Raw genomic sequence first — 25,006 nt, forward strand, 5'->3', positions numbered from 1 at the left:
CATGTTGTTCCCCTGTTAAATAATCCTGCTTATGGAACTTTTCCTCATTACAAGCACGCACAAGGAAAATTGCTGGTTTTGAACACTAATCCGGTGTTCCATTTCATATTCAACGAGGGTGTTCAGTCAAATGTCAATATAAATGTAGACATTACAAAGTAAATCTAAAATGTCTTTTGATATCAGCATGTAAAGAATACATGCTTATAATGAATATCGGATGTACTGTAATGAAGATATTTTTGTGTCGAATGCAACTTAGTCATAATTAAGTTCAACTGTGCTCATATTGAAGTATAAGAATGTGTAATAAAGGTGCTTGCTACTTAGAATAAATATTTCTTGGCATGCTGGTTTTAATTACATTGATTTGGATTAATTCTGTAGCAAGCAGGTTATAACTTATGAGTGCAAACTACAGATATATCTTTCAGAAGCATCTTGAAATTTCACTGCTGAAAGGACAACAGCTAGGGAAGCACATGCATAAGAAGCAAGCATAACAGGGAAAACGTGCCTCCCTGTTATCTCTGGCCTTATTGAACGAAATTTTCAGGATTAATAAAGAACATCTGGACTTTCCGACATTTCTAGGACAATTTTGTACTCGTATTGAATTTGCTTCCTCCACTTATTTTATACCCCTGTGGATGCTCCCTTATCTGTTTTTTTAACTTTATTGTTACTTCTTTTGCAGGAGTGGTGAGGTAACAAAAGGATATGAGAAGTGTATTTTTACTTTCACCTGGGAGCAATGTTAGTCGCTGGTGTTGCCCATGTCATCCACTAAGGTGTTAAGCTGAAAAACAGTAGATGGCAGATTTGATGCCGAGATAAGAGGGGGTTTCAGTACCATTGCACAATTAAATGAGATACCTTGAATACAAATTGTGTAGCATATTTTCAAAAACAGGCCTTAATTGCTAGCTAACAACCTATGGACGCAGCTCAGCACCAATGCAGGTGGTTGTAATGGAATAAACACCGTGAAAGTGTTTTAAAGTACACTGTTCTGTCCCAGCTGCCGCATATATCTAGAAGCAGCGCCAGGGTTTCTTCTATTTTTTTTTGGGGGGGGGGGAGGGGAGGGGGAATGGGCATCATGGTTTCCCCTTTCTGATGGGAGTACAGCTGAGGACTCCATGGACATGGCACTATGTACGTAATTGTAGAAATAGGGGGGGGGGGAGGGGTCGTAGGACGAATGTATAATACTGGGGGATAGGCAGCCTACAGCTCGTTAGCGGCCACTTCTCACGGTGGCTCCGTCGTATTATGTTGTGTCATTTTCGTGGCCTGTCCTGCAGCGCCGGTTCATGCTCACCTGCATGGTTTGGGTTCGAGTAAAGCACAGGTGGACGGCGCAAAGCTTTCCGACTTTTTCAATAAACCTTTGCACAACTGCCGAGAGGCCGCGTCGCGAGCGATTCCCGTGTACCAGTCTGGCATTCAGTGGGACGTCGTCGTAAACAGCGTACCGTTGTTTCCCCGCCTTCCAGCGGTTTATTTTCGTGACCTACGCGCGCGCTCCCGAAACGGAACGCCACCGGTGGCACATCATGGTCGCGCGCGCGCACCGCACATCGCCCCTGCGACGGTATGCGCTCCACGGTATGCGGCGGATGGACACACCACTACAAAGATGCGACGCGGTGACGCCAGCGACGCGTTGAAACGTCGCCTTGTGTTGGTCGTTTTGATATGTTATCCAATTGTTGCTTAATATAATTGGATCACCACGCCAGCTACGGAGCGTAGCCTGTCCGCAGTACATACTCTCTGCCGCAGCGACGCGCCGAGAAGCCACTCGACTGAGCAGCAGCAGGTGCTCTTTTTCTCCGAAAGCCGCTGAAGCAGCCGACGACATCCAAGGTAGCGCGCGCCAGTGCAATTAGCTGGTTGCACCTCCTTCGATTGTCCCTCTTATATTTCCCTGTCACCTCGCAGCTTCGGTACGGGCTGCAGTTCTTGTGTCTATTCCTCTATCTGACACTTGCGCGAAACAATGGGGTTCATGTTTTCCAGTCGCACTGAGCAGCCGCCGCCGCCGCGCGGTTGTTGACACCGCGACAGTGCCCCTTGAGTGCCCGTTCGCTTTCGGATTCGGCGACACGATGCGCGAGATTGCACGGGAGGAGACTTGTTGTTCCCGCGCTATATTTAGGCTGCTCGCCTCATGTCGCCCATTCGTGTCGTTCTAGGCCGGCTACGATGGAGGCGAGGATTAAGGAAGCGTTGAAAACGACGAAACTCCGCGCTACCGGCCGCGGAGGCAGCGGCTGCATCAACGAAGGCGAAGCTTTCGAAACCGATGACGGCGAAGTGTTTATTAAGAGAAATTCGAAATCGCAGGTGAGTTGCATGTTGTTTCGAGCGAGAAGATAGATCGGTGGAACCGTGTGGCGATACGCGAAGTGTACTAATTCGCGGCATGCGGGTACGTTTCTTCTTCAGGCACGGACGATGTTTGATGGCGAGTTCGCGGCCTTGAAGGCTATACTGGAGACCGAGACCGTGAGAGTCCCGAAGCCGTACGTGGTAAGTATATGAGCCAACTGTTGGTCTGTGTGTAGCAGCTAGTACCTTTATTTAACGACTATTGATTTTCTATTAAACTAGCAGCTAGGTATTCCACAAAAGCTACGGCAGTTGTGCGATTCACGAAAACCTTCGGCACTCAATTCCGTGCAACTAATTGCACGGTTTTTGTATTGGCAGTAAGTTCTGTGCACCGTCTGTCTAGCAAGGAGTCAAGGTGACATTCGTAGATTTTTAGCGACTTTCGCGTACACAGGTTCTGTTTTGCTCAATTCAGTGGCGAAGAAATGCATGTAAACTCAACTTTCGAATTCAGTGTATACACAAAACTCTATTTGCAGAGACGTGCACATATGCGTATGCGCTATTTTATATCATTCTCTTTACTTTCGGAACACAATTAAAGCGCATTTTCCAGGCATCTGCGCATGCTGTCTGTTGCTGAACAAACTGCCACTAAAAGAAATCCGATTCTGTCGCTGCGCCTGTGGAGGTGCATGTTGACAAACTTAAACTTAGTTTTGCACTTAAGTGTATTTCAAAGGTTCTCGATCATGAGGGCTGGTGTATGCATGCTCACTATAAACAGCATGGTAAATATAGTTCAAAAAGCTATCAATTATTGTGTACCCTTTCTCGTTTCTGTAAACAGTTAGCTGAATTAAGATTCCATCGCTGCGTGATTAGTGTCTCCCAAAACACTAAACTACAACAATGCAGATTGGTTTCTCCTTTCGTCTTGTGCCTTTGCCAAGTGTTTCTTCCCGTTTACAATTTACGACAATCAAGCCATTGACTGACACCTCCCTGTCACTTGTTTTGGCTATGTATTGTGGGTGCCGGCAGCATTCGTGCACGTTATTCCAAGTAGCTGGGGAAAGGGAGGAGGATGGCCTTACCAGCAGCTTGTCAGGGGCCCTTCACTTCCACTGACAAATGCCCTTGCGTAGGTGGTTGACAACCCCTCTGGTGGTGCTGCCCTGGTTATGGAGTGCGTGCGGATGCGCCAATTGAGTCGCCACTCCGAGCTCCTGGGAAAGCAGCTGGCAAGGTGCCCATCTGCAGCTCTGATGTGTGTCGCGACGCGTGACTAATTGACGCGCTGCCACCTGTCAAACCCTTCTTGCAGCATGCATTTGCACAACAGTCGCAAACGGGACGAGGGCAGCTCAGTGCATGGCTCCCGAAATGAGTCTGGCTATGTGGACCAGTTTGGCTTTGGGATCACCACCTGCTGTGGGTACCTGCCTCTGGATAATAGCTGGCACGACGACTGGTTGGTAAGTTGCTGCAGAATCTCCTTGACAATATATTTGATGTGGTGTAAAGTACAAGAGGGAGCAAACCTAAGGAAAGGGAGTTTCACCATAGGGGACTTTAATTAGCTGTTTTGTGTGTAGGTAAAGGAATAAAGTGATTAAAACAGAGGAAGCTGCATATTGCTCACCTGTGCTGGTGGTATCACCATGACTATAGGTCTGCAGCATTGTGTCTGGTAAGAACCTTGCACACCTAATTTTATCTTGTTATGTACTATCTTTGGTATGTAACAGAGTTACGATCGACTTATACATAGCTGTTGTTTAAATGTCTTTATTTACCTTATTGTCCTTCACAGCGGCTACAATGAGTTGGTTTTGGAAAGAGGGAGGGTAAAAAAAAAGCCCGGAAGACAGTGGCTTCAGGACATTAGCTTCCAAGATACGTATTATACCCAGCTGCTCAACAGTGTGTACATAAAATTATCCATTTTCTGTTTTCTCCTTTATATGCATGGGTCATAAATATATCTTCTCTGGTGACAGTGAATTTAGTATAACTGCAAGCAATCCAGAGAACAAATATTTTGTAAATTAGACATTCAGTGTTCCAAAATTTCAGTGCCGGAAAAAATAATAATAATAAATTGTTGATGGAAAAAAGCCTGTTCATTAGATGAATTGAAACCACAGTTGTGGCCTGAAAAAAAAGAAGGGTTTCAGAATTCTAGTCTCCCTGACCATACCATGACATTGGCTTTCGAACATTAATATAATGTTGCATGCAACACTAAAATAATTACCTTCATTGCATCCTATATTTCTTATAAGCATATACAGGGTTTGCCCGTAAAGTAATAAGACAGCCTGTCACATGGCGCTGCTGTTGCCAGTAGCGCGCTCCCCGGAGGTGGCATTTGTTTTGGGGGGTTCTAAGGTAAGTAACGCACCAGGCAGCCATCACGTCTGAGCTCTGGCACAGTGAGGATCTGAGGTGGTGCAAAAGCTGTTTTCGAATTTTTGTCATGACCGGAAACATCAAAAATGGAGCATTCACTGGAGCAGCGGTAAGCGATTAAATTATGCTTTCACTTGGGCTGCTTCCAATATGCTTGTCTTGGATAAGGAGGCTAACAAAGACGATGCCTTATCAAGGGCCCAGGTTTTCTGGTGGTTTAGTGAGTTCAAGAACAGATGGGAGACCATTGAAGACATGGAGCCATCTGGACGCCCTTCAGTGAGTAGTTTGGATGAAAATTTTGCCAAATTAAACAAATATCCTGGACTCCAACCGTCGTTTTAGTATAAGAATAATCGCTGAATACAATATCATTTATGAAAATTTGAAAATGCGGAAGGTTTATTTGAAATTGGTGTGTGTATGTGTGCATGCGTGCGTGCATGTGCGTGCGTGTGTGTGTGTGTGTGTGTGTGTGTGTGTGTGTGTGTGTGTGTGTGTGTGTGTGTGTGTGTGAAACACTTCTATTGAAATGAGGTCCGGAGGCTCGACTTGTTGTGCCAAAAGTGTTGAGTGATGAATGAAATCAACAATGTGTTGACGTTTCCCGTGAGGTGTTGGTGCTGTTAGAAAGTGACTGGACTTTTTAGATGGTGTAATAACAGGCAACGAATTAGGGGTGTTCCAGTACAACCCCAAACGCAAGTGCCAAAGTTCGATGTGGCACACTGAACTCCCCATGCCCCAAGAAAGCGAGAATGTTAAAATCCAAGGTAAAGACAATGTTAATTGTCTTTGTGAGAAGCATGGGGTGGTCCACAAAGAATTTGTACCTTTGGGACAAACCGTCAATGCCATGTTCCATAAAGAAGTCCTTGAGTGCCTTCACAGAGCTGTCTAACGGAAACTACTGGAGATTGCCGATCACTGGAAGCTCCACTACGACAACGCTCCAGCCCACATCGCCTTCATTGCGACCGCCTTCATTGTGACCGGATAGAGGTTGCAATCTCACCGCAACCACCGTGCAGTCCCGATGCAAGTGTGACAGACTTGTTTCTGTTCTCAAAGCTCAAGAGAAGATTGAAAAGTTACTGTTTCGACAATGTTCCCACCATCCAACAGGCTGTCACAGAGTCTCTGGAAGAGGTTACAGCAGCTGGCTTCCAGGGAGCCTTTGCAGCATGGGAATCACATTGGCAGCGATTTATCAGTGCCCATGGAGACTATCTTGAAGAATTTTAATAATATGTACCAATCTGATCAATAAATTATTTTTACCAGATTCAGTCTCATTACTTTACGGACGAACCCAGTATGTTTGTTACGTGCTGATGTTGGTGAGAAGCGTTTTATATTTGTACCTTTGTTATATCCCATATTTCGTTATATTGTGGCTCTGCTATATTCTGTCTCTTAGAATGAGCACACATACTGTAGATAACAATTCCCTGAAATATGTGTGAGATCAGCTGAAGCTTTAGGATTTACGCAAGATGCGGTGTTAAAACCAGATTAAGTGAACAACCACCCATAAGAAGTATTTTGTCCTTAATCCTTTTGTCCTGCACGGTATTTCTAGAGCTGCAAAATACTCATTAGTGCATACATAGCTGACACTTACGCAGCTGATATCAAAATTTATAAATTCTGTATAGCGCTTGACTTTTGTGGTCAAAGTCAAAAGAGACTGTGGGTGTTCTTGTTTTCATCACTGAGCACACTGTTCCTACCAATAAATGATTAAGGCATTGACAAGAAGTCGACAGATCATTGAGACAAATGCGTGAACACTCTGTACACATGTACATTTTGTGGAACTGGAAAACATTTGTGCTTTGAGCACTCCATGCTCTGTGAGTGATAAGGAAAACAAGATTCACTACAAATTGGTCATTGTTTTCTTATTGTACGTATGTTAAGCATTAAACCATCTGGACTTAGAATAAGCCAGTTATTCCATGAATCCTTAACACATGACCCTTAAGGCACATACTTCTAATGCTGATTGTACAAATTACGCTTCCTGCTATACCGCTGGCTCATTTCCACTCAAACTTTGCACAGAGAGAGCATGTAGCAGTAGATTCAGTTTAAAGTCAGAGGTCACACACATGCAAAAAAAGCTTATATCGGAAGCCAGGATTGAAATAACTTTTTTTTCCTGAATAAGCATGTCTTATTTAACTTTCTCACCTATTTTAAGTGCAAAAAATGGTCAATTTTTTTTTGGCAGGTAGTTTTTGTTAAAACTACTAATGTGTTAAAAGTGCTAGTCGCACCAGTAATGTCAAACAATTAATAAATTGAGTAAAGCTAAGGCGATTATGTAGCTAAGTGTGGGACTTGTGCAATCAACTAGGATAAATGCAATGTGATAAATATTAAGGAAGTAATGTTTGAAAAACTCAGCAAAGTGAAATAAATTGCCCATTTGGAACAAATTTATTTGCAAAATGAGCTGTAACTTCAGAAATATTGCATCAATTTCTTTTATCCTAGTTTTATACACACATCTCTGTGTGAGGTATGACTGCAAAGTTTAATTTCAAAATATTATTCAGGAAAATGTTATCAAGGTTTGTGTAACATGAGGTGGAGCAAAATCTTGGTTTGAGAAAAATGTAAAGAAACGTTTCAAACCATGTCAAAGAGGTCAAAAGCTACACCTAGAGACCAGGTTCATAGCTGGGCCCCCCATGAAATGCACTAGAGTTCCCTTTTGTTCGTGTGGGCTGTTCGTCGACAACATAAAATGAAAAAAAAATATTTTGTATAATACAGTCAACGTCCGATTTTTCGGAACCCTATGGGTTGCGAAAACGTCCAAAAAAAAACCGGGAAATCCGAAAAAATGAATGCTCGCATTTTACTGCCCCTACGGGCTCAAATCGCCACGGTCATGTCAGCAATAGTTCTAAAGGCCTGCCAGTATAGTTATTAGCCGTATCGATGCTCGTACTATGATATGAGGTGGCAGGTTCCTGCGTGTATAATTAAGGAAAGCATACCTTGGCCCGTGACTGTTGCCCATTCCCACACTTGATATGCTTCGCCCCAATAAATCGCGTATGCTTCACCGCGTAACAATTTTGTATTAAGGCAAAGCTGACTTTCGGGAACCGGTTTCATGCAGCGCGCCACGCTTTCCGAGCTTCAAATATTGGCGAGGATTACAAAGGCGGAGTCGGCGCCATTACTAACAGTGGCGAATTGTTTTAATGAAATACATGGCACCGAAGAGTAAGAAGCTTGGTAGTGAACTTCGAAGTAGCTAGGCCTAACGTCGCCGTGGTGACTCCCAGCGGATCTGCGTGTGAAAGCGCCGGTTCGAGGCGGCGAGATAATCAAAATGGCGGTGGTGGTGGCTTCGGTTAATGCTGTTTCAGACCTGCGGACTGCGGTCCTGTTAAAAAGTGCGGAATATCGAATGGCGAGGGTTTTTCGCGTCTGAATTTTCAGACGTTTTTATACATTGACTATATGGTGGTACGTCGCGGTGCCGCGAAGGCGTCCGAATTATCGGGCCTGTCCGAAAAATCGATCGTCAACTGCATTTATATAAAAGAAATAGTACTAATTTCTGGAACCAATGCAATGTGGTTTTGATTTCGCAATACGAGGATATGGGTTGTAAAACTCTGTAACTCCCAAACTAATGATGTTAAGAAGATAATTTCTTTAGCGCATGTTCCTAAATGTTTGGGCATGCATAAAATGTAAAAAAAAAAGTCTTGTGCAAGAAAATTGACTTTTGAATGTGACCTCCCACCTTAATGCCACTTTTGCAAGCATTACATAAAACAAATTATGTTCTGGCGTTCGATGTGCCAAAACCAAAATATGATTGAGGCAGGCCATAGTAACGCACTTTGAGTTAATTTTGGCCACCTGGGTATCTGGAATGTGCACCTGAATTTAAGTAGATAAACATTTTTGCATTTTGCCCCCATTAAAATGCATCTGTGGCTGCAGGATCGAACCTGCGACCAGCACAACACCATAGCCACTGGGCCACTGTGGTGGGTGTGAGCATTACTTAAGTAAAGAAAAGACGAAGTGAATACAGTAATTGGGAAAATGCACAGGGCACTTGTGTCCATTTTTTTTTGGACCTTCGCCAGTTCACCTAGAGGCCTAAAACTTGTCCTGGCTTTCTTTCTTTTTTTTTTTTTTGCGTGGTGCTGGTGGTCACTTTCTTGTGTTGGCCCTGTGCAGGAATTCTATTGCCGGCAGCGCATTGACGCCCAGGTGAGAATGGCTCAAGAGAAGTACCATGACCGTGAGGCACCTGAACTGTGGTCTCAGCTAGTCCACAAGGTGCCGTCATTCTTTGAGGGCCTGGAAATTGAGCCCGCCCTCATTCACGGTGACCTCTGGGGTGGAAATGTCGCTGAATACGAGGATGGACCGAGTAAGCCTATATTGCCGGTATTCTAGTTAACCAGATAAGATCTGTCACACTGTCAACAGGTGGCCTTTTCTCCCAGTTCGATCCTTTCACAGCCTGTACAAAAGGGGACCCAAAAGTAATTATCTGTTTATTTAATTTGCATATTTCTTCAAACATTAAAAAACATTAATCACCTTTAAAGTGAGCTCTCCCAAAAGCACTGAATCTGTCCCACCACTTTATATATATATATATATCATTCAAAACTGTTCTGGAACACTCACATACTGGCGACACTTTCTTGGATTATCACTTTTGGTGATACTATACTATACTATTCTGTAACTTTTACTTGACGTAGTACACGGTGCGCTGTAGATTCGAGCGGTTTTGTTCAGCTAGCCAATCAACGTGCACTGAAAGTGATATCGCCGAGAGTGACTACCCGAGAATACATCCCCTGATAACTTTCGGTACCTCCATCCCTTTCTTCATTATGTTTCCATTGTATCTGTGTCCCGATCATGTCATACATACAAGCCTAGCACTATGCAATAAATAAAAACAAATAAAATATCCTCTGCGCCTTCAAAACACTTTTTCCTTTAACGTGTGTGTTGTCTCAGTTTTGAAAATAGGAAATTGTCTAGAGCAACAAGAAATGGAGGCAGTGAGGTAAGGCAGCATTGCCGTCCCATTTGGACAAGAAAGCACTACCTGCTCAGTGCTGTGTAGGCAGGAGCATTATCGTGGTGCAAAGGCCACACTGCCGAGTTCTACAGATTATGGTGTTTCCTTTTAACTGCATTACGCAACCACTTAACCACTTCAACATAAATGTACTGGTTGACTGTCTGACCTTGCGGCACAAACTCAAATTGAGCAAGCTCTTTAATATCTCAAAAAAATTTCGCTAGAGAGAATAGAACTTGATATATATTGTTCTTTGACATCTGACATTGCAAGGCTCACACAGATGGCAACAGAGGTCGAAAGAAAGCGACATAGTAAGTACTAAAAACTTTGCGCAAGGGAACTGCTTGGCCAGCTGATTGGGCAATAGTGTGGTACTTACGCCTCAACATGCATCAATATTGAATTAAATTGTTTAATTACGTGCCCGAAAACAGCATACAGCAAGCTTTCTAATTTGGTGCACAGGGAAGAAAGAAAGACACAAAATGAGATCATGAACAAAATACTTATAACTTGGAAAAATAATCCAATAGCATAATCAAATATAGAGGTGTCATTTAAAATATTAGCATTGTCATTGTTACTGACGGAGTTAAATAAACATTGCAAACAAATTATTAACTGCTTTTATGCCTTGGTAAAAAATTGTTACTTTGGGTCCTCTGTAATATTTACCATGAGTGAATGACTGACTGTTAGTATTCAGGACATCCGTGCTTGTTATTACTTCGTGATCACTTGCTTAACAATTAAGTGCCGCAGTCTCAATTTTGCTGAATGACTGATACTTCTTTAACATACTTTATGGTGTTTGTCTACTTGGTTTACTTACATGTCTAATAACTTAGTCATAATGCAAAGGTTTTCTCAGTGACTATTGCCTTTTCCTACGTAATTGGGTAGCTCTGGAAATATATACAAAGCTGCTTAGCTCTCTGGATTATTCTCAGTAACCTATTTGTTCCTGTTAAAGCAAAAGCATTGCTCATGTCGTATATAAGTGCATGCTGTCGATTTTCTTCACATTTTGTAACATTTATTGTTTGATCTTTCTTGTTTATTATGTGCTGTAGTGCTTTTGAAGCTCTTCACACTGACCACAGCTAGTTCACTTGTTGATCATATATTGTTTATCATGTAACATTATCTAGAAGTGCCACATCAGTACTGTGGCCTTGGAGGTTGCAGTGCATATCATTGCACCGTGCATGGTATTACCACTGAGATGCTACTCGTTAAGTATAAGCTCAAGTGTGACTTGCTGATTTGCTGACCCTGAGTAGTACTGTCATGAATGTTACGGAACATACATAATGGTCTTTGCCTTTGTTTTCGCATGCCTCTAACTACATTTTCTTAATTTGATTAATTAAGGTAGTTTATTTTACAGCTAGACCCTAGGCCATTTAATGGTTGGGAACACACATAACCTATTCCCTACCATACCTCTTCACCGTCTACACTCACACAGCAGAATGTGAAGTGCATTGTGGTGTGGTATTACACCCAGTTACACCACCCCTTGCTTTGGTGTAGCCCAGTGATGATGCACTACTTCATGACTCTGCAATTATGACCTGAATATGTATGCAGTAGTGTCACATTTTGATGCTTCAGCAGGGTGTAACTCAGCTTAAGGAATGCCAGGTGCTTTTTTAGCAGTTAAGAAATTGTGCGCACTGCACGAGTCCTCATCTGCAGCTTTACTCGTGTGTTGCTTTTGGCCAGCTACACATGAAGGTAACCAATGGGGGACAGCAGCTGTGCGTAATGAGTAGCTCAGCTGGTGGAACACTTGAGTACTTACTCCACTATGTGCAACTGGGAGCTGTACCAGCCTTCTACATTTTTTTCTCTCCTTCCGTTTAGTACTGTATTTCTGAATTACAGCTTAAGTCCATGCACAAGATCACTAAAGGAAATGTTTTAGCCTGTGTTTGTTTATGTGTCCAAGTAGTGTGTGTTCAGTGATAATATCCTTGTTTCAGTCATAGCTTAAGAACATTTATGCCCTATTGCAGTGTAACTATTGGTTATTATTGTGGCACCTACATAACATTCTGTAGATATTTCAAAACTTATTTACAGCTTGCTTCATTCACCATATTTGTGTCTCTTGTTTAAGTAAGCTAAAAAAAAAGATTTGTTTACAAAAATGTTGCACATCTTTATTTTTTTTTGCAGTTATATTTGACCCAGCATCATACTATGGACATGCTGAGTTTGAGCTGTCAATAGCAAAACTGTTTGGTGGCTTCGATGCAAAATTCTACTCGGCCTACTTTAAGGTTATACCCAAGGCACCAGGCTTTGAGAAGAGGCTTGACTTCTACCATCTCTTCCACTACCTCAACCACTGGTAGGTGACTTCATTTGCTTTTTACGTTCACATTGATCTCCGCACAAGAAATGCCAGAGGGGAATAGTCATGTTGAGCAGGGGGCCCCAGACTTGTATCGATCACTGAGCTGCATGTTTTAGACAGCTTCTTGCAAGTGGCACTTCCAAAGAAGGCGTGCACAAGATTGCCAGATTCTTCAGTAAATAATGTCATTGGGATACAGTATCTTCAGCAAATCTGCGGTACACACACATCAGCATGCTTCCCAGGCTTCATGAATCTTGAAAACTGGTGATATAAAATGTCACAGGTCCACATTGTGCATGTAGTGCATAAGTTACTTGTGGAAGTAATTGGTTACGAGTCAATGTCACTATTTTGCAGGTTAGTCTCTTCACTTCTGGGCTTAATTATAGCAGCCATAGATGTAGAAACTGGACTCAGTGGGACGCAGCATCTTGGGACATTGAAGGACACTTTCTATAAACACTACATCAGCCTGCCTGCCTCCCTCTCGCAGTGGCTATGGCTAGAAAATACACATTATGGTGCTTAATGTCCCAAAACTGTACAGTGGTTTGCGATAGTAGAGGGCTTCTGATTAATTTTGGTTTTCTAGCATACACCTAGAGTGGGCATGTTGTTGTGCTTCTTAGTGCGAGGTTGCAGTGTGGCTGTGGTGGCTACATTTCAATAAGGCATATGCAGGAAACTCTTTTTTACTGAGTGTTGAACGTACATTAAAACACACCTGGGGGCCAAATTTTAAATTGTACCCCTCTGCTACAATGTCTGTCACAGTCCCTGTGTTACTTTTTAGAGGGTACATCCACTCAATCAGTTCGTTAATCAACTGACCAACCTATGAAATTATCACTCATCTTAGGTGTCAGAACTTCGTTTGCTTGTCTTTAGCAGAACAACAACAACAAAAAAAGCTGTTCCTAGATTTTCTTGAATGTAGGGCATTGCTGCTCCTTGAATGAAGCAGGCACTAAAGTTCAGTGATGCATGTTTGCCATTTCTGTAATCAGTAGTTGACTTGAAGGACTTATTTGCTGCAATGCATTTGAGTTAAGAAGATTGTAATTTGGGAACTGCTGAGAACTATTGAACTACCATGGCTAATTGGGCATGTCGGCACAATTGCATCTTTACTTACAGCACTGGTGTTATGCGTGTCTGATGCAGGTTCTCATTTAGTTTTGCAGTGGGTCAATGAGGCAGAACTTCAGAGCGTCCAATCAAGGACAAAGTAATTTGTTCACGCTGACATACACAAGACATTTAATAGACACAGGAAACAAAAATAGGATAGCACAGACTTAATAAAACAGTTAACAGTGCACATCTCGTACTGACATATTTAGAGGATTGGGTATCAACATTATGAAACAATTCTAAGTTTTGAGCATGCTGTTCAATCAAATCTAGAACAGTTCACCGCTGCATCAGCGGTGGGGTTAGGTGATGAGGACAGCGATGATGATCTCATCAAACCAGTGATGAGGCTGAGCAACTGGTTGGTGATGGCTGGAGCACGGTTGTCCAGCTGGCTGAGGAGACACAGGCATTGCAGCTGGAACCTTTAGAATGGAAGCGGCCGGAGACCAGGACGTCTTGGCTAGGAAGCTGTACATAAGCTCGCGCCTTGCTGCTCACGTTCTGCCTACAAGTGCAGGCGTTCATAAGCCTCATGGTAGAAATCTGTGGCCAGCTGAAGTCGCGAAGTGCAGGCAGAGGTTGACAGCTTGCTACGGTTGGGTGAAGCCTTGGTGGCTTGGGTCCACCACCAGGCGGCCTGTCTGCAGCTCCCAGCCAGGTTGCCAACCTTTTTCCTGTGTTGCTTCTTGGAACTCTGCCACGTCTACCAATGCGCTTTGCCTCATTCTTCGTGGTTCCACATGACTGGTTTTCTACGGTGCTCCGTGTTTTTAACCAATTGACTCGTTGGAGCTCCATAGAATCCCGTCGTTGGCTCTTATTTCTTTTATTTATTTCTTGCGCCACATTTTCTCATGCTTGGCACTCTGACCGTAATCATCTTTTACCAAGCATTTAACTCACATCCATATGCCTTTAGCCATCGTTTTGTCTTTCTTCTTCACTGTACTTGGCCTTGCGCACCTCACTCGTCACACTTTCGTCCTTCCTTGGTCTCTGTCTGTTTTGTTCGTGCTGTAATTAAAGATGCTATTGAAGTACAGTAGCAGCATTAACCGATGGGTGGCACTGTCCTCCATTTGACAGATTCAAAGGAGAACTTCAAGTTTAGCTGCATCTCTTGTAAAACAGTAACGAGGGAAGTTGTCGCAACCTGAAAGTCTCTAACCAGGGAGCATATTGTTCAGATATATCAGATATAACTGCCACTAGACTCATAAATTTCAGTTTGTGTTTATCGAAGACACTTGAGCTCTGGTGGAATGGCATAAATGGTGCCACAAATTATGGAAGTAATGTTAGTGAGGGTAATAAAGCAGACACATTAGAAAAAGAAGAAAAAGTTACAAATGTGTGTCATGAAAAAAAAGAAAAGAAAACATGCGAAACCATAAGCAGACTCCAACCATACTGCCTTGTGTATTTAAGGTGAGGTGTCATTGCACTTGCACCATGCTTATTATTATTATTAAGTTTGCAGGCATGAAAACAAAGCAAATAATTATGTGAAAGAAAATATTGGCAGCTGCTGCTGAATCGTGTCACCAGTTTTTCAGGATGCTGATGTGTATGGATGTCCACATACTATGTGTGACTGCTGGTCATGAACTGGTAGTCATGTCATGTCATGTCATGTCAACTGGCGGTCATGAACTGGCTGTGATTGCTGGCAACTTGCTCCAAAAGCTGTTTTACTTTCGACGTTATTTTATGCTCTGTTTGTCCACTATTGGTATGCTTGCAAAAAAACGACCACTAGAAGCTGCCAGATGAATGAAAATATTTTTATTTATTTGTTGCATGTTCCTTCAGCCCATATGATCAGGCAGACAGGCTCTCTTTGTTTGCAGCAACCAAAATTGTTTTAACGCGAGAGCGTTAAGGAGCTCGTGTCGCAGAAAAGCCGGCGTCGGCGGCGTTGGCTTTGAGAAAAAAATCCCGGAAGGCAGTTCATAAATAAAAACAACTTGCAAGATGAGCTGGGTGGGAATCGAACCAGGGTCTCCGCAGTGTGAGATGGAGACACTACCACTCAGCCATGAGTTCGATGGTTCAAAGCAGGACAAAAGCGCCTCTATTGAATGTGGTGTTACCTTAGAAATGCGCCGTAGAAACTTATACTGCAGTGTATATAGGTAATTATGAGCATGTAAATTACAGAAGTTGCAGTTAAACGCTTAGCGAAGTGCGGTTCCGCTACATTTCTTCTGCGCTTGGCGCACACGCAGAGCCATCTTGCGGCAAACATAGAAGATCCCCTCCTTGCAATGTACGGCGCTGCCCTGACAAATGGCGCGCCACTCGCCCGCTTCTCCCCTTCGTCTCGTTTGAGCGCATAGGTGCCGTACGGGGACTGGTGCGAGGATGCCCCAATACCCTCGCATTTAATCAGTTTTCTCGCTCTCTCCCCTTCCAACTTCCAGCGTGCGGCACTCGAACCCTCGTGTTTAGGCGTTGCGGCTCCTCTTTCCGCTCACAGCGCGATTCCTAGGTGCAGCGTCCAATGCGGGACGCCTCTGACGTGATCGCTGCACCGTAGTGGGTTTGGTGTGAAAGCGTCCCCTGCGATGTGTGCCGTGCTGCTGGCGAGGCCTGCGTTCGTGCATAGCGTTCGCCGCTAGCGTTGCCCGGTAAACATTACGGTTGCATGAGCTGCAGTCTCAGGGAAGCGTGAGAAGCACTCAGGAATCATCAAACGCTATCATGTTCCACTCTTAAAGGTGAAGCTTAAGCGTCCTCCAAATTTTTTTGCTCAGTGGCCACTTTTGAATTGACAGCAGTTGTGGGCTCATCATTCACATGGATGTGTCAGGTGTCGGGCATCGGCAGCACTGTCTGTCGTAACATGTTCAGCATTTACAGATTTGCATATGATGCCTACTAAAAACTACCACTGTCAGCGAGTGGTGTACATTGACGTAAGGCCTTTGTTTTGCTGTGAAAAAATTACCCCATAGTCATTAGAATGTATGCTTAAGGATTGTGTGCAACACGTCCTATAGCCAGTGCACGTGGTTTACAAAGTCTGTAGAGTATAACTACTGTCTGTCAATAGAGAAAGGACATTCAGCTGCTTGAAGTGTTGGTCCGCGTCACGTCAAATGCCCACATCTCATGGCTAGTGTGGCACACTGCATTGTCTTCCTAAAGTCATTAGACTTTATGCATAAAGGGACACTAAAGGCAAATAGTAAATCAAGCTAAAGTGATAGAGTAGTGCTTGGGAATCTCTATAAAGTGTCAATACTATTGTGAACAGAGCCTAGGCAATTGAGAAGTTGAGGTAAATGCAGGACACAATTAGAGACATTCAAGTGCTTGCCCGATGACGAAGGCACTCCTCATTTAAACACTGTCACTAGTACTCGACAACTCTTTATAACAACATCATTGTATTGCATTATAAGACAAAAAGAAAATGCAACTTGTCCAGTGCTATTTCATTTTTAGAATAGAGAACTCATTCACATTACCCTTGACAACAATGTGGGCAGTCGAAAGATTTCATTTTTGCTCGACTCTGTGCTGCCCACGCTTTCGAGTTTCAGTAGTTTCGTTATTGCGTACTGCTGCGCTGGTTTTCCTGGCTCATGAAAGTGACACAAATTGCAAGTAGCAGAAAATTCCACATCCATGTAATGCCGCAGGATGCATGAACGGTCTACACCACTTGACCAAAAGCAGCTGCAGTGGTGAATCCACCACTCTGCTTGGCTTCTCCATGGCCGCGTGTTTGCGTATTGTGCAAAAAACTGTACAACCGTTTGTCGGGCACCATTTTACTCCGCGATGGCAGCAAAGGGTGGCTATGGCCTATGCAACGTCACCACTTCTCGGTTGGGTGACGGGAGATTTAAATTGCGATAAAGGTGTTCGGACCCTTTAGATGGAATTTTCTCATAAACTAAGTCTTGTTCTGGCACGGAACAAGCATTGCGAGGTTTCTGAAATGGTGTTTAAACAGTCCACGTGGACTTAGTGTTTGCCTTTAGTTTCCCTTTAAATGGGCATTGAAATACTTTCTTAACTTAAGAAAACGCTCCCAATCTGTAGACGCTGATGCTATGAACATGCTAGCCAAATATTATTATGCTGCATGCAGCACAGTCTCGCATAAGAGATTGCTTGCTCTGTCCTGCTGTTGTGGAAGACTCCTTTCATTCTGACACGCGCCGTGTTTAGTGATGACATTGCAGCTAGAACAGTGGCCCTAGAGGCGCCGGTCCTGTCATTTGTGTCCTTCTTCAGTCCTGGTCTTTTGCACCTTGCCTTTACTCATTCTAGATGTCAGCCATGTGGTGATGGTTCATCACCATCACATTGACTGACATTGCAGCTAGAACAGTGGCCCTAGAGGCGCCGGTCCTGTCATTTGTGTCCTTCTTCAGTCCTGGTCTTTTGCACCTTGCCTTTACTCATTCTAGACGTCAGCCATGTGGTGATGGTTCATCACCGTGAATTACTTGCAAGCAATAGCTTGCGCATGCATGCTTACGTTTCCAGATTTTCTAGGAAATGGGGAAGCAGCATTTGTCATTTTGTCATTCTCGAGGATCTGTGTCAGGTGCCAACTTGAAGAGTTACCAGCTCACCACAGAACAACAAAAAAAAAAGTTTGCGAATGAAATGCATGTATGTGTTAAAATATAGTAAAGCAAAGCTTTTGTGAAACAATAGATGAAAGCATAACTCTGGTGGGATTGTTAATGAAAACTTCACTTTAAAAGAAAGTACCAGTAAGCAGGGTATGGCTATTGGCACCAGTCCCGGCAGAGAGGCGCTGAACAGTTGATAGGGAATGGGGAAAGCAAGCAGTATGCTCTGCGTGCCACGTACACCCGCATCTTGTTCCTTACTAGTTCCGTCAGTGTAACACTAAGCGCAATACAATCATTAGTGCTCTTTTTATCACCTAAATATATATTTCCTATTATTTGTCCATTTCTTTTTAATTTGACAATGTAGACTCATTGAAAAACATCGTCCTTATTGCTTCCAAAGTTTAAAGAAAAATTTTTCAGGGTTTTATTAAAGGGGTCCCGAACTGCATTTCATCGAAATTGAAAAATGCATTCAGCAGAAGCAGAGTTATTGGCAACAAAAGGTTTTGTATGATATCCCCTTCACGGTGCTTCCATTCCATCCTCAATGCCTTGCACTGTGGAGGCTATGGTGGAGTGGGGCCTGCCTACAACACTCTACCTACTGAATGCCACAGTGATATATGCAGTTGAAATATGACTGGATGTTCACGTAGACGCCACCACTTCTGGTTTTGGCACTTACGACGTCCCAACTTTAGCCAAACACGTTTGCAGAGTGTCTACCAACTGAGAAAACCGGGAATTCTCAGGGTTTTTGCATTGTCTGAAAATATAAATGGAAAACTCAGGAAATTTGTCCTTATATCGGGGAAAATTAGCTGTAATTTTATTGAACAGGAACGAAAATCGCACTAATGCTAGGTCGAGCAACAGAGAGGAATCGTAGCGAATCGTCTTTGACGCCGTGTCATCGGCTGAAGGAGTTGCCAGTCAACGACCGATTTTCCGGACACCTGATTTTTGGTACATGCCCGATAATTCGGACTGCTTCACGGCACCACCACATACCCCATAGAGCCAAAGTATAAGAACGTCTGAAATTTCCAATGTAAAAGCCCTTTGCCGTCTAATTGTCTGGACTTCTTGCCGTGGTCCGAAATGGCATTAATCAAGACCACTACATGATTTGATTATCTTGCCGCTTCGAACCGGCGCTTTTGCATGCGTAACCGCTGGCGGCCATAGCCGTGCCGCGGCAATGCTAGGCCGAGCTGCTTTGACGTTTGCTATGTTCGGTGCTGTGTTTTTCATTGAAAGAATTCGCCGCTGTCAGCAATGGCACGACTCTGCCTTTGTGATCCTCGCGATTGACTTCGAAGCTCGGCAAGCACAGCGCGTTGAATAATGCCGACTCCCGAAAGTCAGCTTCGCCTCATTACGGCAATGCAATGTTACGCAGTGAAGCATATGCAATATATTGCGGTGAAGTTTAAGCGTAGGAAGGGGTAATTATCACGGGACACAGTATTTATTCCTTAATTGTACACACGTGCACCCGCTGTCTCCTGCCACAGCACAAGCACTGATATGCCTAATAAATGTACTGGCAGGCCTTCAGAGCTTTTTCGGACGTGTCTGTGGCGATTTGAGCTCTTAAGGGCAGTAAAAGACATGCATTCATTTTTTCGAACTGCCTGATTTGTCGAACGTTTTCGCAGCCTCTAAGGAGTCCAAAAAATTGAACGTTGGCTGTACAACTGACCAAGAAGATACTTTAGATGGTCCATGGGGCAGACATGCGGTGGAAGGAGGACAAAAACAGAAAGGACTGACACATTCAGAATGAATGGGAAAAAAAGGAGCTCGAGCTCATTAAAAGAAGTGTTGGCTCATGCTGAGATGCAGGTGTCCCTCATCCAAACCAAAATAAACTCTTTAAAGCAGTGAAACACAACACTGAGGCGCTGTGCGCGGGCTGAGTGTATGTCAGGACAGTCGGGGTTGACTTTCCAGCTGCTGAGAGAGAGTCTCACTTGTGACTAAGTTCAGGCCTCTTGCCAGTGAGCTTGCTATCTGTTGATAGAAATAGCTCATATTCGAAAATACTTGCTTCTGTATGCATTACTTTTTATTCATATTTAAACATGTTAGACTCGATTTGCAATGGGCTTTGCCATTTCTTTTTCAAAGATATTTTATTTGCTGTGCATATTGCTAATTCCTCCCTTCTGTTTTCTTTTTGAATAAAATAAACACTACTCCTCACTATTCAAACTGGATTAAGTCTTATTTTATTTTTTCGTGTGCCTACTAGAAAGTTACAGCATTGGGCAACATGGTGTCGTCCGTCTTGACATAAAACATGGTTCTGTGTTACTCAGGGGAAACCTGGAAAACTCAGGGAATTTGGAAATGTCAGCTTGGTAGACAACCTGGTTTGTCCACAGGGAGCCACAGTGCGCTCAGCCAGCGAACTCATCGTGGCAACTCATGGCTGCTGTGGTATCTATACTACATAGCAGACTTCAGCTACATGGAAGTGTAGTGCGTTTGCGCAGCGTTTGCTTTGTGCACAAAAGGGCTTGAGTGCATGCTTGCGTTCATTTGCTCCGGTCTGGCTACATGGTGTGGACCGGCTTTGTCCTGCACTACCTTGACCGACGAATAGTAGCCATGTGCAACTTGCGCAGTTTGAAGCACAATCAAATGTTCACTACAAAAGCAAAGTCTTCTGCCAATGTGTCTAACCAGGAGTGGCCAGGAGTGAGCGCGTGCTGGCAAGCATGCATATATTCTGACCTTAAGTTGCGCTTGGTTCGAGGCTAGTTGAGTGTTCAGACTAGTTGAAATTGGCGAGGCCTGACGGCTATAACTCCTATAAGCAGGGTGGCCAAAGCTCAGTTCCTACGTGGGCTGTCGTGGCCGAGTGTGAGCAGACGATAGTCGGCTTCTTCCGGAAGTGCGCAATTGTTATCGAAATTTGAAAGCAGACTTTCACTTACTTCAGCCTGTTTATTAAACTGCGTCAATAAATATGCACAATAACAGTAGGAAGAAGCACACTGATCCAAACACCCTTCTTGATTAATGTCAGCTATTGGCCAATAGCAGCCACTTATGGGAACCTGCTGTATTACGAAATAAAGCAGCCCAAAAAGAGTGAGGAGCAGGCTTCTGTTGAAAAGAGCGTTTTAGGAACGCTCTCTGTGTGACTTTGTGCTCCGGTTGTGAGCTCCACGCTTCTAACACGACTGCAAAATTTAACTGACATGTTCACAGCAGCGTATGTTATCTGTGAACTGTGTTTTTTCCACTAAGTCCGAGGAGTGGTTGAGGTCCCCTTTAAGTGTTGTTTACTACACAGTATACTCATACGAGCCCAGTACTATAAGTAATGCTCAGGCAAGAAATGAAACCATCAAAAAGAAGATTCATTGCAGCAGGTCCTTGGAGGAACTGTGCAAGCTCTCACTGTTGCAGCATTGCACTTTGTTTGAAAAAAAATTTTTTTCCACATTTTTTTTTCTTTTTTTTTCTATATTGAAGCCTTGCAGTAAATTCAATGTGTAATGGTTCACATCCCGCAGGAACCACTTTGGTGGTGGCTACCGCAGTTCTTCATTGTCCACGATGAGGCGCCTCCTGAAATAAAAACGAACGTCACCAATGTGGCATCATTTTATGCTGAAGCATCACTGGCGATGCCTGTCACCATCGTTGTTATTGTTGCTGCTGCTGCTACCGCTGCTGTTGTTGTAACTGTTGCAGTGTTGTTGGCCTGCATGGCACCAGTGTTTGTTGAATGTTGCTACCAGTGTCTTTCCGGTGGATGTGTCACAAATGTTTGAACGACTCTGGGTGGCATGCTGAAAACAGAAACTGTAGCGAGGAGCATGTGGACCAAGCAAAGAAGGAATAGGGAGTGCGAGCATGTGGTTTAGTCCTTGCAGTCGTCACTTGCATACTGCTCAGCTTTTATGAATTCGTCGTAAAACGCTAGATTTTTTTTAGCTTCGTCATGATTGTGTAATGACATCATAACTTTGCAGTTGTTTATTTGCGTCCGCTTTAGGAAAGTACTTCTTTCAAAACTATACAAGTGCAGCTGCTGATCGATTTTTGCAGAGCTGGATTTCTCACACCTGCTTGGTTATTTGAGTGGTTATTTGAGCCCCACCCATTCCATAGAAGCTATGTATAATGGCTACCAAAATGTTGGCCATGGCTGTGTAAATATTCCCATTTGTTGATGGCTGGGTCACACTAGCTGTGACTGCAGAGCTGAGTACTTGTTAGCAGATATATGTTAACACCGTTCCTGTGTATTTAGTTTGCATATAATGTCTATTTAGTTCACATATTGGCAAATACATGCAAAAAATGTCAACATGTGAATAACGGAAGATGTCATGAATGCTGACTGTCAGCTTGGTGCTTACAAATGCAGGACATGCTGCACCATGATTGTTCCTTTCCACAACATTGCGAAATTCCTTTGGGTTTACGTCTTCCTGGTTAATGGTTAGATCTCGCATGGAGGTCCATGTTTAGTCTGTTTTGCATAATAATGCATTTGCATTCAGTAATTTTCTGTTCATGGAGGCCCCGACTCGCTTATGGCATCTTTCATAGGTGGGTTTTATGGTGCATAACTTTTTTTTTTTTACTTTTTTGTGCAACTGCAAAGTAACATTACTTTGGATGTCTAACGGGTACTGGGTGTCGGTGTGAATCGAACCAAAAAACCAGAGCTGTCAGAACGTCAACCGTGATTTGCCAATATGCACATAATGCCGATAAACAGCTCACACTATCATATTTTACTATCATTTCTCTTGCAAATTTGATGGTAAACCACCAATTTTTTATTACCTTTTTGAGTCTTCGATTTGGTCTGCTGGACGGCCCAAGATCCCAAGATGTTGCATATGCCAATGCACATTGATAGAAGGCAAGGACCAGCTGCCTTGAACAACCCTAGACAACAAATCGAAGACACATTTTATTTTTCCAGCCTGAAAAATCCGCCACCCTGATGGAAGTATATGCTGGAAGTACGGTAGTGACTCATGTGGTGCCTAAATTGTGTTGAAACATTTCTCTCGTGTGGCGTCAGTTCTGAGGTCTAAGTTTAACGAGCACACCTCTCCTTGAATCAGCGCTGCATCCTTCATCTTTCTTTGCTTTGTGTGCGTCCTTCAGTGCATTAACTGCATTTTAGTATTTGATGCTTAATACCAGTAAACGCTATTGGGCCTCCCTCAGACAAAAGCTTAGTTAAAGAAATACTTGGAAAGTTGGTTGATAGGTCTGGTGGTATCTTGAGGCCAAATTTTGTCTTACTGTGCTAAGACAGGAACTACTGGCGCAAGAATTTTGTCTCACTGTTAGTGGAGCTAGCATGTTAATGTGTGACTATGGAATGTTTTGATCTCGAGTGAGTGACTGTTTGAAAATTTGGACAAGGTGAGTTCACACAAGTGCATGGTTGTGTGTCTGCATTCCACTATAAAGCGTCCGAGTTGTTGTTGCAGAGTAGCCGTCCATGCTGAGTAACGTCAAACTTGGTGTCATTTGTGGATGTAACTTCTATTGAGCTGTTCTCACACATCTTGCTGATTAAAATTTGTACAGATTGCTGTGCAGCATTATCTTGTGCTCATTGCAACATCAATTAATTAGCCTAAATTAGAATTTACAGTACTTATACAATAAAAGTGTAAAGCAAAGAAAAAGAAGGAAAAAAATGCTCTCGCGAGGCACATAATTTACACGGCTTCTCAAGTTGCTTGACTTGTTGAGTGATTTCTGGTTGATTGGTATCTACTGGTCAATGTCAAACACCGCACTAGACCATTCTAGGTGATCTTGAATACCTGGTGTCATTGTGTACAAAAGCAGTAGTACTTATCGTGTACTAAAGCTTGTACACTTGGGAGCTTTTTTTTTTTTTGCACTTGCCGAATTGTGCCCATTGCAATCATGAATTGAACCAGCAACGGCAGGTATACTTTTGTACAGCAAACATGAAGTAAATTGCAAAAAAAAGGTAGCTTTTGTGGAAATGATATCTGGGAGGCACACATCCCCACTACTCAAAATCACACTACGACAGTGTAGCGAATGTTCTTTGTCAACCTCATGCAACTTGCTTAACTTTAAACATTAAGGTGCTAAAAAAATGAAAGCAAGCATTAAAAATTGTAAAAGAATCATTTTTAAAAAACTTTTTGTGCGCACACAAACAGGGACACAGAAGAGGAGCAACACAAGGACGAGCGCTCTTCTTATTTGTCCCTGTTTGTTTGTGCACAAAAAAGTTTTTAAAAAATGAATCTGTTCCAACTAGGCTGACTCACAGTTGTGCTTCTGTAAAAGAATACCTGCTGGGAAACTTGGCAGGGATTTCAGGAAGCTACGTAAGGGGTGTAGAAAACGAAGTCTTTCATCGCCTTGCTTTTAGCTCCTATGTACAATGAAATAAAAGAACAAATTTCTGGTGCAGAAAAACAACTGTTGTTAGCATGTACCTGACTATACTGTACAACTCTGAGACAGAGTATCTTTGTATAAATGTTTCAGCAAAATAAATGTCCCTGTGCACTAACTCGTGTGACCTTTGTATGGCTTATGAGAATCGGCATGAAGCAAGGATGTTCATTTCATTTTATTTCAGCATTCTTTTTTTTACAACAACAACAAAAAAAAGAACACAGTGCTGCCTCAGTGCTCGAATCTACAATTTTTTGTTCACTGAAATTTTTTAGACATTAGCATATCTCTGACACTTGTGTAGTGTGGATGAGTCGGACGACGGCATGGGCCAGCTACCATCTATTTCATGCCCAACCCCAACTCTTACAGCCCTACCACATGTGGCTTCAGCACTGCTGAGACTCATTCACTGTACACTGGTGAGAGCGGCACAGCAGTAGTGGCCACCCATGATTCACCGTGCTTGTCCTGTCACTTGGATGGCTCGCCATCGAACCACAACCTCCACACTGCCGACACTTGTAAATACGACAACTAACAGACCAGAACCAATGCCTGCAGAGCTGTTGGGCTGTTCGCGATAATGCTAGGCCCAAGGCTCACCGGTCAGGAGGATGA

At 43.3% G+C, this 25,006-nt stretch overlaps 1 protein-coding gene across 3 annotated transcripts; it reads left to right on the forward strand.

Annotated features, from left to right (window-relative positions):
• The first annotated feature begins 1,313 nt into the window (after positions 1–1,313).
• Positions 1,314–24,500, forward strand: LOC135900781 (ketosamine-3-kinase-like). Of its 3 annotated transcripts, none has more exons than XM_070533848.1 (8): positions 1,314–1,354; positions 2,202–2,352; positions 2,455–2,538; positions 3,489–3,589; positions 3,668–3,818; positions 8,974–9,169; positions 12,029–12,203; positions 21,481–24,500. In XM_070533848.1, exons 1-8 carry the CDS (start codon positions 1,317–1,319, stop codon positions 21,542–21,544), a joined length of 960 nt encoding a protein of 319 aa, XP_070389949.1. In that variant the 5' UTR covers positions 1,314–1,316; the 3' UTR covers positions 21,545–24,500. The 3 variants fall into 3 exon arrangements, with proteins under 3 accessions (XP_070389949.1, XP_065286420.1, XP_065286421.1); XM_065430348.2 differs by lacking the exon at positions 1,314–1,354 and adding an exon at positions 1,650–1,872; XM_065430349.2 differs by lacking the exon at positions 1,314–1,354 and adding an exon at positions 1,861–1,952.
• The last annotated feature ends 506 nt before the right edge of the window (positions 24,501–25,006 follow it).

This window comes from Dermacentor albipictus, chromosome 2 (genome assembly GCF_038994185.2).
Source record: "Dermacentor albipictus isolate Rhodes 1998 colony chromosome 2, USDA_Dalb.pri_finalv2, whole genome shotgun sequence".
Lineage (NCBI taxonomy): Eukaryota > Metazoa > Arthropoda > Arachnida > Ixodida > Ixodidae > Dermacentor > Dermacentor albipictus.